Source organism: Sinohyriopsis cumingii, chromosome 12 (assembly GCF_028554795.1).
Source record: "Sinohyriopsis cumingii isolate HCF-2022 chromosome 12, ASM2855479v2, whole genome shotgun sequence".
NCBI classification, from domain to species: Eukaryota; Metazoa; Mollusca; class Bivalvia; order Unionida; family Unionidae; genus Sinohyriopsis; species Sinohyriopsis cumingii.
In genome coordinates, this window is record NC_142972.1 from 104122724 (window position 1) to 104139115 (window position 16392).

Genomic DNA, 16392 nt, shown 5'->3' on the forward strand with positions numbered 1-16392 from the left:
GTAAAGCTTCTATCTCTACAGCATGATACTTTCACAAATACCCACACTGAGATAAAACTCGTAGTAAGTCCTTTGTCATAATTTGTTTTTTTCCCTTACATGTCAAGCATCTAGACAATAGACATACAGTATAAATGATTTCATGAACTTACATATTGAGATTATCCTAGTTGTAAGTCATCTCTCATACTCAGTGTTTTTATAATAAACTATTAAACATGCAATATAAGTTCCAGATGTCTTCACTTGCACATTGAGATGATGCCAGTATTAATTAGTCACACTCATTATTTTTCATGTGTCAAGCTAGTAAACATGCAATACAACTGCCTGAACCTTCACAAGTCTCCAAATTAACATATAATAGTTGAATAGACCTGACAGGTTAAGTTACTATTTTTTCCATTGGATATTATGAGTGAGTTGAGATCAATTTTGTAAAAATTTTAGATGATTCAGTCTTGATGTTTAATGTATTTCAACTACAGCAGTATATGGATCTTTGCTTGACTAGTGTTATGACTCTGTGACTAGAATATGGTAACAATTTCCATTATTATATGTAATTACGTATAACATTGTCAGCATTATACACAGTCTCTCCATAAACACTGTATTATAAATATACTGAGAGGCTGAAACTTTAATTAAGTCCTAGCACTTAATGCAATCACAGCTGCAAGATCAGAAGTACTGCTATAATGTCACTGTTCACTCAACATCTTTACAAAAGGTGGAATATACGGATCCCTTCTACTACTGATGCATCTTTTAATAAAAAAATATCTTTATATGCCACACCTAAGATGGGACTATTATATATCAAGGAATACTCTTTATTTTGACTTTGTCATTAATCTCCAAACTTCTCAAACTCTTCATAAATATCCACTCCCCATTGGCAATGACATCTGATTGGCAGTACTAAGCATCATTTGTTTTGTTTAAATTGGAATAAGAAGACACGTCATTATGTGTAACAATTTTTTAATGGTATTAGTTTGGAGAGGTTATGCAAATAATCACATTAAAATTGTTTGTTAGAGATAACTGATGTGGTAGCAATTCAACTTGTCTATAATAGCAAGTTTAAAGTTCATACATTCTAGCCCACATGAAATCAGTAAAAAGCTGATTCAATGTAAATAATGATAATAATATTAATAATAGCAATAAGTAGTAGTAGTATGTTCAATTAAAACATCTTGATATGTACAATATAATCTTAAAAATTTTGCTTTTGTCATCCATGTGATCTTTACTATAGAATATTACAATTATTCTGTATTAAAATGATGTTTAGTTTAGATTCTTAACTTTGCATAAATCACAATAAAATCACATAATCCAGAATATTTTGGTGGTCTAGACCTCATTTTATGGTCTTGATGTCATTTTAAAGTTTATGATAGCTTCTATTTACTCCATACTGATTTTCTTCTTGATTTCTCAGGTATCGCTTCATTGCATATTGTAAAAGTTACGTGGAAGATATTTTACAATAAAAATGTAGAGTAGGTTTCATGACTTGAATCCCTGGTGAGGGAGCTAAGGAATCTGGCTTTGTATATACATGTAAGGTAGCCAACTACTATTTCATGAGATCTGTATTATCATGGAATTCAAAAGGTTTCGGTAATTTTCCTGCATAGCGCAACCTCTCATGTAATTATCATACACCAGATGACCATGATTTACTGGTTCTGCATATCCCAGTTGATTTCAGGAGTCTCAGGATAGCTGACGATTAAACTATTTATAAACACAACCATAAATATCAGTGTTTCTAAATTATGTCTGCACCATTGTTCTCCGATGGAATCTATATTTTCTTAAAATCGATATCAGTGTGCCAAATCAGTTAACCAGTTTGTCATCTGGTTAATAGCCCTTAAATTCAGTCTGGTGCAAAACAGAAACATCAATGATGGCTTGCTGAAAAGACAAATATCTATGGAGTAAACCAAGCTTTAGATTATGGTCGTGTACCTTCCAAGCTTGAAATAACAGAAAGAAATTGAGGGTCAGGCGTAAACAAAGCTTTTTGAAGTTATGTACCTTGTATCTTTTATACTATAATAGATGGCATTCTATATCAGAACATGCCATTTCGGGTAATCTGAGGTAGTTTTCTCACTTGACATGATATCTGTTTTTCAGATTTTTGCCTTTTTTAAACATCAAGCTTGATATACATTAGTTGTGTATTCTTGTTAAACTTGTTATGTCTCATTCCAATATTTTTGACAGGGCGTAAATAGTTCAACCTAGAATCAAGAAATTGTATGAGATAATGTGTCTTAACAAATATTACACCTTGTAATTTTATACCTGAAATCCTTAAATTGTATGAGAATGTACTCAGCATAAATAGTTAAACATGGAATCATGAAATGCTATGAGAATGCATCCTGACAAGTAATACACACTCCTCACAAAGTAGGTTGTATTTCTCATGCTCTGTTCATGCTAACTGGTGATTGCTAACATTTATGCAAGTACCACATAGAACATAATGTCACTGTGACCTACATTTCACATCTTACTTGCTTACATTAAGATTTTGGGTTAGCTCATAACTACAAGGGGTATTTTGTGCTATGCGTTCATTATGTTATAACTAGAATCATGCAACATGGTGTAGGGATGCATCTTGATGAGTGTCATTATCACAAATTCAGGAAGCTGTGACCTATATTTCATGCTGTGCTGACAATGGTTAACTTTTATAAAAAAGGGTAATTCATTTTTTTCTTTCAAAATTCCTAAAAAGATAAAATATCAAGGCTTCTATTGTCGCTAGAGATATTTCAAAATCCAATTTGTCTGAGATGTACTGTGTAAGATAAATTATTGGAATCTGTATTGACTTAATTACACTAAGATAAATGAGATATAGGCTTCTCTTTGTATGTACATTTTTGTTTTAAAAGATAATTCATTTCTATCTTTTAAGATTCCTAAAAAGATAAAATATCAAGGTTTCTATTGTTGCTAGAGATAGTTCAAAATCCAATTTAACTTATATTTACTTTAAGATAAATTATGGGATTAAGATTTTACGAATCCGTATTGACTTAATTACACTGTGTAAGATAAAGGGGATGAAGGCTGCTCTTCACAATATAAGTATCAGTGTATTTTTCATCTTCAGTCAAAACCTGACTAACACCACATTAAAGTGTACAATTGTGTTTTTATCTTCATTGACACGTAGTCATAGTTATGCTACCTCAATGAAACCATGGAATAGAACGAAAGATAAATATATGTCCACTTAATTTTGAATTTAAAAAATAAACATCATAAGGCATCAACTGCAATCTTGACATCATTATGGATTCACTATCATACACATTTTTATTTCATTGTTGACTCTAACTTTCAGACCAAGGCACTGTAATGCTTTCAGTATCATACACATTTTGATTTCTATGTCGAGTCTCACTTTCAGACCAAGACACTGTCATGCATTTAGCATCATAATTATATTTGATTACCATGCTGACTATAAGAAAAAGAAATTGTTATGCACTGTCATAAACATACTTGTTCCCACTGATGGGTCTAAGTTCTCGATTGAAATACTATCACGCATTCACTATGATGAACATACTTGATTCTCATTGATGGGTCTAACTTTTAGATTGAGACAATGTCATGCATTCATTATCAAAAACATATTTAGCTTTGATAGTATTTCGTGACAAGTGGCACAATGGATTTAAATTCAGTTGAGCTTTTGGTAAGTTCCTGATCACCTTAAATAGTTTTCCATCAGTAACCACATGCATTTTCTGACATAATTAGATACATAGACATTTTCTGACATGATTTGATACATAGACATGTTCTGACATGATTTGATACATAGACATGTTAGATATACTGCAACTTTAATATTAGACATCAGATCTCCTTAGAATATGCAAGAAAAATTATGTGTAGGAAAACACAAAGAAATTTTAAACCATCACCTGAACTTGACATGGCATTTTACAATTATAGTTCAAGGGTAAACTGGGTCAAACACTTATATAAAATCTGATATGTAAAACTCAGATTACACAGTGGGTTATGTATGGTATACAATTAAATGCTGATAAATTAGTTTGCATCAATGGAGGTAAATGGAGTAAAACAGTGACACAATACACTATAAAAAGAAAAGAAAGCTTATTAGCTTTAAAATATGTGTACATTATGGCAGAAACAATTCCAAATTAAATTTCTTTAATGGATCACTGCTAATACAGTCTTGAAATTCTAATGTGCTGTGGACAAATTTGTCAATCTAGTAACTGTCTTTCACAATATATGCATGTAAGTAGCTCTATGCATAGAAAGATGCAAGTGAACAATACTTCTGATTAAATTATTATTCCAAGGTGAAATTGATGATATTTAATGATTAGCAAGGATTAAGTACCTGGATATTAAATGTCGTTGTTCCCAAATTCATATCTATTCTTAAGCTAAGGTTTTTCTGTTGTAAAATTACTACATCAGTCAAAAGATATTAACTGCTTGAGTTGACAAAAACGGTAATAATACTACTACTACTAATAATAATGTGCATGAAGAGAAGAGGATGATGTTTACTATTCATAGCGAAAATGACCATGCTGACCATTCATGTTAATAGTTACTAACCATGCAGACCGCTCCGGTGGCCTAGTGGCTAGAACATCCGCCTCAGAAGGGGGAGGTCATGGGTTCGAACCCTGGCTGAGCCATACCAAAGACTTACAAAAATGGTACTAACAGCTGCCTCGCAATGTGCTCAGCATTAAGAGGTTAGTGTTAGGACTGGTCAGCCTGTCATCAGGATAATGTGACTGGGTGGGACATCATGCTACATATCTGCGGCATGATGCCCCAGTGCTGGCATCACTATAAACTGTCACTGCAGACATCGTAGCGATAGGACTGAACAATTGTTAAAGCTACGTTAAAACTCCTAATCACACACACACACACACACACACACACACCATGCTAACGATTCATACTGATGTTTATTCACCATTCATGCTGATGTTTACAGACCATTCAGGTTGACAGTTACGGACAATGCTGACCAGTTATGCTGATGCATACTGATACCATGCTGACCATCCATGCTGATATATACTGTCAATTCAAGATGATACTGACCATGCTAACCATTTATGCTGGTAGTTACTGACCATGCTGACCATTTATTTTGATACATACTGACCATTCATGCTGATATTTACTGACCATTCATACTGATATTCATAGACATACATGTTGATACGTAATGACCATGCTGACCATTTATAAAAATATTTACTGTCCATGCTGACCATTCATGCTGACGTTTACTGACCATAGCAACAATTCATTCTGATAGGTCCTGACCATGATTTTTACTGACCATGCTGACCTTTTATGCTGATGTTTACTGTCCATTCATTCTGATAGTTGCTGTCCATGATGACCAGTCATGCTGATGCTTACTGACCATGCTGACCATTCATGTTGATATCTACTGACCATGCTGACCATTCAAGCTGATAATTACTGACCATGCAGACCATTTATGCAGATAGTTACTGGTCATGTCGACCATTCATGCCATTAATAACCATTCTGACCATTCATCATGATAATTACTGACCATTAATGCTGATAGTCACTGACCATGGTGATCATTCATCCTGATACATACTGACCATTCATGCATATAGTTACTGACCTTGCTGACCATTCATACTGATACTTACTGACCATAGTGAACATTCATGTTTACTGAGCATGCTGGTCAATCATGCCTATATTTAATGACAATGCTGACCATTCATGTTGATAGTTACTGACCATGTGGACCATTCATGCTATTATTTACTAACCAAACCGACCATTCATGCAGATAGTTACTGACCATGTGGACCATTCATGATGATACATGTATTTACTGATTTACTGACCATTCATACTGATATTTACTAACCATTCACACTGATACACTGATAATTACTGACTATGCAGACCATTCATGCTTATATTTACTGATCATGCTGACCTTTCATGTTTATATCTACTTTCCATGCTGTTATTTACTGACCACGATCTTTGTTATATATATATATATATATATATATATATATATATCACAACACAGATCATAGTTGTTTCACTCTATGTATATTTAAAATTCTTACGAATGTAAAATAAGTGTTATGTGCTATCCATTATACATGTATATTTTAATGCTCTGTGTATTGCTAGCCATTACACATGTATATTTTTATTATATGTGCATTGCTAGCAGTTACACATGTATATTTTAATTGTGTATTGCTAGCCATTACACATGTACATTTTAATTAAATATGTGTGTACTGCTAATCATTGCACATGTATATTTTAATGCTGTATGTATTGCCATCCATTACACATGTACATTTTAATTATGTGTGTATTGCTAGCCACTACACATGTGTATGCTGCTGTATGTATTCCTAGCCATTACACATGTATATTTTAATGCTGTGTGTATTGATAGACATTGCACATGTATATTTTAATGATGTTTGTATTGTTAGCCACTACACATTGATATTTGAATGTTGTGTACAATTTTAGAGAATAAACTGTTTATGTACATTGGTTTATCTACAATTAATTTTTAATTCGAATTATGATTTTTGGTGAACATGTGAATGGTGGTGTGGGATGTATTTTTAGCATTTAGTAATTGGTTACATCAATGTATGTATGTATGTATGTATGTGTATGCATGTGTGTGTGTTATTGCTAAATTCTATATAATTTCTCCATTGAGCTAATGTGTATAAAATGTCTAAAGGGAAATAAATTAAATTTGTTATAAATTGTTTTACTTTTATGCATCAAATACTTTATCCAGTCAGATCAAATTTTCCTTATTAATGTAAACCACTTATTTTTGAGGGTAAAATTAAGAAATCTATTTTTTTCAAAAATATTGTAATTACATATCTCCATTGATTAGTAATTGCTCTAGCAATGTATTATATGGGTTCTAATTGCTTGTGGGGCCCTGGGTAGCCGAGTGGTCTAAAGTGTTTGACTTTTCCAATTACTGCCATCTCACCTCTGTCTCTGTGGGTTTGAGACTTGGGCTTGGCCACTGTGGGTAGGTGAGAAAGCTTTCCGGTTGTCTCCTGTGGGTTGATTATTCCTACCAGTTTGTTCAGGTTTTTCCTCTATCAGCTATACCAGACCATAACTACATTTTTGTGAAAGTCAAAGTTTCAATATCTCTAAACTAAATTTAGCACTGCAAGGACCAGGAAAGTTTACAGATGTGAGTGTTGGTGTCAGCACTATTCCAAGAACAAGGGAAAAACCCATTTGCATTCTTGCTTTTTTGAGAACACACTTCCACATAGGCTAAATATGCACAGTTAGAGAATGGAGTGGATAATGTATGTGTCACCTGTAAGAACGTCATACCTTCTTGTTTGGACTGAACTTGTTCAGAGTGCTTGCCTGCCAAAGACCTGCAAACCTTGACAAGTTCGTCTCAGTAAGGTAGTTTACCTTTTTCCTGTAAGTCTGACCAGTTTTCAGTAAGGTGCAACAACATATCATAAACTGCTGCTGTAAAGCTAGAAAACAAAATTAAAAGTTTGGTATTCGAAACATGCAGCAATGATTATCATTGCATTCAACTCAGAAGTTTGTAAAATATGCATAGACTTTATTTACCACAAGTACAGTTGCACAAACTTTAGTTCTGAACCCTATGCAGCTCAATGGCTTGTTGCTGTCTCTCAACTTGACCTAATTCTTGGAAATTCTTTGTCCATTTCACATGACGACAGCAATCATATGTCCCACCACAAGTCATACTCAAATTGGCACGTTATGTCCAATAAACGTAATTGCATCCATTCCGGGTTTTATTCATAAGAATCTGAATATTTTTATACTTTTTCCCTATTGTCTTAAAACATGCATCGCTTTCTGGACGCCATTTAAAAACAAAATTTATATAATCATCAGTTTTATCATGCAGACACTTCGTATGAACAAATTGGAGCAGTTTAGTTTAAATCATCAGAGGAACTGCTATAAACCTAGTCTGGTTGCCTGACTAATTTTACTAATTTTAAATATCAAACCTGGATCCAATCAAACACGGATAAAGAAAATATACGGATGTTGTGGCAATGACCATTTTCCTGTAGTTTTTGCTTTTATGCCGTATATATTTTAAGGGTAATTTTCGTAAGACTTAAGGCAAAATCATAGGGGTTGGCAGTTATGCTACCACAAACTTTTAGTGCCACTGATCAATGAATTTATTGAGATAAAGCTCCTTTGCAGTGCCAATGAATATTGATGTGCCTGATAAACTTTTAGAGCAAAAACAAAAAACAGAAAGACTGGAAGTCTAGACCCACTTTATAGTAGAATTCTCTAAAGGAAGAAAGTCACATGTAAAGTGGAAACGGAAGTCATTATAGAAGTACAACCAAACTTCAATGTGTATAATATGTGCTCCATTCGCAAAGAACTATTTATATTAAGAGATGAAAATATCATACTTACAGTGTTAAGATCAGAAATTGTTCAGAAAGTCCATAATGGTTTTCATGGCCTAGCCATATGCTGAGAGAGAGAGAGAGAGAGAGAGAAAACTGTAAAGTGAGAAAAATAGAAACTTATGAATTGATGTCGTTGGGAACCCAGTGCAGTGTATTATATTTAAAGCCGACAATTTGTTAATTATTACTGCCATGATCCAAATACGTGTGTAATTATATGATTAACAGCTAATGCATTTAATTCATTCCAAACACACGTGTATTTACATGATTTACGTCTAATAGGATAAATGCTCTCAATTCATTCCAAACACATGTATTTACATGATGTATAGCTAATAAGATTGAATACACTCAGTTCATTCCAAACACATATGTATTTACATGATGTATAGCTAATAAGATTGAATACACTCAGTTCATTCCAAACACATATGTATTTACATGATTTATAGCTAATAAGATTGAATACACTCAGTTCATTCCAAACACACATGTATTTACATGATGTATAAATAATAAGATTGAATACACTCAGTTCATTCCAAACACAAGTATTTACATGATGTATAGCTAATAAGATTGAATACACTCAGTTCATTCCAAACACATGTATTTACATGATTTATAGCTAATAAGATTGAATACACTCAGTTCATTCCAAACACACATGTATTTACATGATGTATAAATAATAAGATTGAATACACTCAGTTCATTCCAAACACATATGTATTTACATGATTTATAGCTAATAAGATTGAATACACTCAGTTCATTCCAAACACACATGTATTTACATGATGTATAAATAATAAGATTGAATACACTCAGTTCATTCCAAACACACATGTATTTACATGATGTATAAATAATAAGATTGAATACACTCAGTTCATTTCAAACACATGTATTTACATGATTTATAGCTAATAAGATTGAATACACTCAGTTCATTCCAGACAGGTGTATTTACATGATCTATAGCTAATGAGATTGAATTCATTCAGTTCATTCCAAACACATGTGAATCTACATGCCTCATAGCTTAAAAGATTGAATGCACACAATTCATTTCAAAGTCAGTAAACAAATAATGTTACTGTAATAGTATCAAGACAAAGTCTTAAAGGTATCACGATGTTCATTCTGTTGAATTCATGTATTCTTATAACTCACACTAAAGATCTTTCTGTTGCATTTCATGTATAATTTTGACTCACCTTGAAAGGATGTTCCTCCTGTTGCATTTCGTGTATAATTGTGACTCACATTGAAATTCCTTCTGTTGAATTTCGTGTATAATTGTGACTCACCTTGAAAGGATGTTCCTTCTGTTGAATTTGGACATAATTATGACTCACGCTGAAAGTATATTTCTTCTGTTGAATTTCATGCATAAGTGTGACTCACACTGAAGTTCCTTCTGTAAATTTCGTGTATAAATATGATTGACACTGAACGGATGTTCTAGTGAAGTTCATGGATATTTGTTTATTACTTTTCTTGCATTGTTTATTAATGTCAAGTTCTTATATACATGTATGTATTGCTCAATTTCCTGGAAAGGTTTATTTGAATCAAGTATGTCTGTTTGATTTGCAATTGTCTGAGAATTTTATTTCAACTGCTTCAAGCACAGATGTGTTTTGACTCATTTTTACTGAGATTCCTGTTTCAGGCATTGAAAGACAGATGTGTTTGTCACTCATTTCACTGAGACTGTTGTTTCAGACAATGAAAGACAGGTGTGCTTGTGACTCATTTTACTGAGATTCCTGTTTCAGGCATTGAAAGACGTGTGCTTATGACTCATTTCACTAAGACTGTTGTTTCAATGTAATTATATTGATTTAATTTTACTGAGATACTCATTATATCTTATGACTTTCTATTCAGATTTTCCATTCAACTGAGGACACATGTCTATGGTTCAGTCTTTTTAGATGGTTATACTGATGAACACGTAAGTTAAGACGTGTTATTTACAGACTGGCCCTTCTAAGGAAGGACATTCATGTTTATGACACTATTTGCAGATTATTCCTTCTGCTGAAGGACATCCATGTTTAAGACTTGTTTTCAAATGATTTTTCCTTTGACTCTAGAGCTTGTAGTCTTGATGTCACATTCTGCAACTCATCCTTAAAAGTTTCTATCATGTCAAACCATGATTTGAGTATATCTAGGTAAGATCCAGCTGGGATTGCTGATATCTGAGTACGCTGAATTTCCTGTAGTATATCAACCTCAAAAGCAGTGTCCCCGCAATGCTGGCTGAGACTTACCAATGTTGCGCTGATGTCATTCCAGTAGGACTGATAGTCAACGGCATTAATCTGGCATGACTTAGCATGACCATACAGTTTGTTCCTGTCTTCTCGCAGCTTTTGGATCATGTCCTTTTCTTGCTTGCTCAGAGATGGCACAATATTGTTAAAGAGGGCAGACAACAGGGTGATGTCATAGTCATCTAGGTTTGTATCGTCGCCATTTGGTGGAAACATGATGTCCATCATGGACATGTTGAACACCCTTCCAAGACTGTTGATAGTATTCATGTTTTTGGCAAGATACTGGTCCAGAGTGCAGGTGGATGTGACTGTGTGATGACTTAAAAGTCGTCTCAGGACCCTGGATCCAACATCAACCAAAAGATATGTGATGCGCATGAACCTGTCAGTGTCACCAGTTGGTGGGGGTGGCATAATATCACCAGAAGCTGAAAGATGAAAATAACAGTAAAATACACTCCAGTACACAGACACACATTCTGAAATTAAACATATTTTATGATATTAATTATGAATGATATCAACAAAGTAAAGTTGGTTTTATTCAGTCTACTAAGACTGTATATTTTACATGAAATTGTTTAAATGTATGGATCTAATTTTGTAGTAATTATACATATACATTCATGACATTATTTACATTCATGAACTGCATTCATTAACAAATTGATATCTGAGATCTCGAGGACATTAGGGACCAACCAATTATAGGAGAGAATGGGATCATTTTATTGAAAATTCCCCCAGTAAAATAGCATATCAGGTTTGGTTAACAGTCAACCGAAAGTATGGTGTCCAGAATGTTAAGAAGCTCAAGCTTGACTTTGTTCATGGTTGTAAGAAACAATCATTCCTAGAAGAATGTTGTGTCCAGATAACTGTTTCATTGATTTTAATCTAACAGGAGTCCCTACATAGGTGTTATCCAATCCTAGGCCAACAAAATACTTCAAATAAACTGAATCTTTTCTTGTTATCTTATTTATTGCAATAGGCATAGTATGCTTTCTGGTACATCCAGTGTTGAAACAGTGATGAGTTGATGGTAAGTTCAATGTTTTAGTGAACCAATCAGAGTTGAACAATCAGACAGAAACGACTATATGGCTATCAAAGACAAGGGACGAGTCTAAAAGTATGCGGATAATGTGTATATTCACTCGGAGAAAAATTTATTAAATAGCCAGTCCGCTAAAGGATATTACTTGGATTAGACATGTGTTGAGGGATGACTCAAATTTTAAAATTTGAATTTGGCTTGTAAAAATGAAGCTTTGAATAACAGAATAATTTTTTGACAGCAGGAATTGCCACAGAAAGGTTCCGCACAATGTCTTAAGGTTTAAGGACCCACCAACAATGGGTGTAGATAGGTTCTGAATTGGTTTGATTGGACACACAAATGAAGGGAGAAGATATGATTGACTTTGGGTCTAAAGAGATACACAGACAAAGGGTGATGAGAGAGAGGTTCATATGGTGTCTGAAGAGACACACCAATGGATAACTAGAACATATCTGAGTAAATGGAAGAACACATAAACATAAAATACTGACTCTCTTGCCTTATATCTTGAATGATGAGACCAAAATGTGATGGGAATTCAATCAACCAGTCGATGATATAGTTTTTGTTGATCAGAGATTTATAGCTTTGTAATGAATATATTTGCTAATTGGTTCTTGTACATTCTATTACTGGGTCAATCTATTGCTGCAGTAGTGTATTTATTCATGGTATCGAATAACGAGGTAAATACATAATTCAACTGGAGGATAGAAATAAATCAGTTTACTGAAGATGAGGCTCATGACTATGTTCATTCACTGTTAGAAACAGGATATATTTCTCTACATTAAAGACGTCAACCCCAAAATTATTCCGGACAAATAGATGAATATATATATGGCTTGAGAGGCATGAATGACCAGATTGTATAAAGTCTTGTGCTTGTAACATTGGCCACTGCCGAGACAACAATAGATGATCAAGCACAGGTTACAGTCATCCCAAGACAACAACAGATGATCAAGTACAGGATACAGTCATCCCAAGACAATAATAGATGATCAAGTACAGGTTACAGTCATCCCAAGACAACAATATATGATTAAGTACAGGTTTTTACAGTCATCCCAAGAAAACAATAGATTACCAAGTATAAGTTAGTCATCGCAAGACAACACTAGATGATCAAGTACAGGTTACAGTCATCCCAAGACAACAACAGATGATGAAGTACAGGTTACAGTCATCCCAAGACAACAATAGAGGATCAAATACAGGTTACAGTCATCCCAAGACAACAATATATGATTAAGTACAGGTCTTTACAGTCATCCCAAGAAAACAATAGATTATCAAGAACAAGTTAGTCATCCCAAGACAACACTAGAGGATCAAGTACAGGTTACAGTCATCCCAAGACAACACTAGATGATCAAGTACAGGTTACAGTCATCCCAAGACAACAACATATGATCAAGTACATGTTACAGTCATCTCAAGACAACAATAGAGAATCAAGTACAGGTTACATTCATCCTAAGACAACAATAGAGGATCAAGTACAGGTTACAGTCATCCCAAGAAAACAATAGATGATCAAGTACAGGTTACAGTCATCCCAAGCTCCAGTTCATTACAACATTCCTTACAGGTGATACTATGATTAACCTGATCAAGAACAGATTATAGTTACACCAAGTTCCAAGTAGATATGTAGCATACTTACAAGCATTACTATCTCCTGATTGCTCCTGAAATTATAAAGAAAACCACACTGAATGACAGGTTGTGGTATCCAATTGACTCTTGTATTTTTTATCAAACTCTTACATACTGTGTATGGACATAGTAATCTTGATATTATCATTTTCTGCAAGAAAGTTGTATCTCTCATCATTATGATACAAGATTCAAATTCAAATCAAACTACTGAATTCTTCATAATACTTCATCACTGTGACAACAAACACATTCAATTCAAATTAAAGGATGCCATTTATTCTGATACATAAAAGTCTTTTATTTAAATCCATACACTCAGTAGAAGAGACTTGGATAAAATTTGGAACTCAATTGTGATATAATCAGATACAAATAGTATAAAAAAGCTCAATGCATTGTGTCACACTCCAATCTGACATCAAATAACATGTAGATATTTTAGAAATTAGACAGCACAATGCATTGTATTTTCAAGTGTTAAATAAAATCTTCTATAACGTTTCATGAAGCACCTTAATTTGTGTACACTCACCTGATCTTCAAACCAGAAGTTCAAAACTTTGCACGACTCAATCATGTGATCATGGAAATCACAGTGTACTTCTGCATTCTCTTTGAGAAGGGATACAGGGATCAGACTGTTGATACTGACACCACTGTATTCAGGACATTGTATAAAGTACTCAAACTTCAGACTCTGACCCAGGTATCCAATGATCTTAAGGAGGTTGGTAGTGATGAACTCTCTCACCTCAATGCACAGCTTTAAAGATGGAGTCTTGTCCATGATTCCCATTCTAGTGACTCTCAAAAATATAACATGCTCTCTAAAATGTAGGGTCACTTTGTGTTGTTGGTCCAGCTGAAAAACGCAGCAGCCACAAAAGATCAGATTCTCTTCCATCTGTTCTTTCTTTTTTTTGGCTACTGGCCAGTGAGCTACACAGGCAGCAACAAGCCTGTGAAAGATCGGACTCGGTAGGAAGCTACTAGTGAAGACATAGCACATGACGGGTGAACTCTCGATCTGCTGATTTGGTTTTGGGCAGATGATGTCTTCTGGCGTTTCCTGCTGAAGCATACATGGGGCAAGGAAGTAACTCTCCTCCTGTTAAATTAATGAATTCATTCTTAGTGGGAATATAAGGAAGATATTTGAGTTTTTAGTTTGAAATAATATTCAGTACACCAATATGGAAAAATGTACTTCAACAATCTACTGATACTATTGGGGATCATATAGTTTAATTTTCTTTAAATATTTGCGATCAAATAAAATAATGCTGTTGACACAGCTTGTTTAGGATAACTAGGGCCAACATCTCAAAAAGTCCACATTGATCACACAGACTTATCGTGCTAAGGGGATAAAACGTTTGCACATTCTGATATTTTTCAGAAAAGAGAAAGTAACCGTCCACACAATTGATGCAGTTTGAATATAAGAAAAACAAATTACTTCTCCTTTACACATGTCTGCATGGCTATATTATATGTTAGCATTATGTTGGAAAGTTGTACATTTTAACTGACTCTGACTTTGGCATAACAACTCAGTTTAATATGCAACATACAGCTGCATTATTTTACTGTATGATACCTAAGCATACAATTCACATCTAGTACACACTCTGATGGGGATACACAATTTGCTCCTTGTCATATTTCCTGTAAAAAATATATCACTATAATTCGGACAAGATATAGATTTTCAGTGAACACAAAACAATACGTTATATTCAAAGCAGATGAATCCCTACATTTGGGATATCTTTGTCATATATAAGCTAATATGTACATACTTGTCATGTGTAATGAAATTCAATACATTTCTGTATGTGCATGCTTGTCATGTGTAATGAAATTTAATACATGTTTATATGTACAAGTTTGTCATGTATAATGAAATTCAATACATTTCTGTATGTGCATGCTTGTCATGTGTAATGAAATTTAATACATGTTTATATGTACAAGTTTGTCATGTGTAATGAAATTTAATACATGTTTATATGTGCAAGTTTTTCATGTGTAATGAAATTAAATACACGTTTGTATGCGCAAACTGGTCATGTGCAATGACATTCAATACATTATATGTGTAAGCTTGTAATGTGTAATGAAATTCAGTACATGTGTGTATGTGCAACCTTGTCTTGTGTAATGAAATTTAGAAAAGGACTATATATATATATATATATATATATATATATATATATATATATATTCCCCATGGAATATATAATGGTTGTAGTTTACAGACTGCATTGGTTCCCCATGGAAACTTTTTTGGGCATGGTTTAGAGACAATTCATTCTGCATAGAATGTTTGTTGTATGTGGATTACAGACTTCTTTCATTCCCCTTGGAATAGTTGTTGGGTGTCGTTTACACACTTAATTTATTCCGGATGGAGGTTTGCTGCCGCATTGGGCAAACTTTGTAGGCAAAGGATTTACTCTGCAGATAGAATATTCCTCAAAAGTAAGGCACAACCATGGGTCATATTTCAATACCGGGACCTTAGAGAGATGAGATATGTTTCCTGTCTATTGAACACCATACCTAGGTCAAAAAAGTTGAAATAGTACTAGATCGGTTTATCTCTTCTTAGGAGGTCTTCTTTGATGTAACACACTGATGTTGCTGCAGGATGTCATCCAGGCTGCTTGATGTTGGCACCATAGATATGGTCAGTATATGTGCCATTACTTGATTGGTCAAACGAGTGAAGACCCATGATTCGACTTTAAGCCCTGATGAGAGTACCTTGAATTGGTATACAAGTTTGTAGGCGCATTGCAGG

The 16392-nt window shown here is 33.9% G+C and overlaps 1 protein-coding gene across 3 annotated transcripts in view; it reads right to left on the reverse strand.

Moving 5' to 3' along the window:
- Positions 1 to 8774: 8774 nt before the first annotated feature.
- The window catches only part of LOC149787161 (uncharacterized), a 100179-nt gene continuing 92561 nt past the window's right edge, over positions 8775 to 16392 (reverse strand). For all 3 annotated transcript variants that reach the window (XM_089977659.1, XM_089977660.1, XM_089977661.1), the window contains 3 exons: positions 14119 to 14694; positions 13591 to 13615; positions 8775 to 11283 (listed from right to left, as the gene is read on the reverse strand). In XM_089977659.1, the coding sequence (XP_089833785.1) occupies positions 10631 to 11283; positions 13591 to 13615; positions 14119 to 14694 (1254 nt within the window). In that variant the 3' untranslated portion in view covers positions 8775 to 10630. The remainder of the gene's footprint in view (positions 11284 to 13590; positions 13616 to 14118; positions 14695 to 16392) is intronic.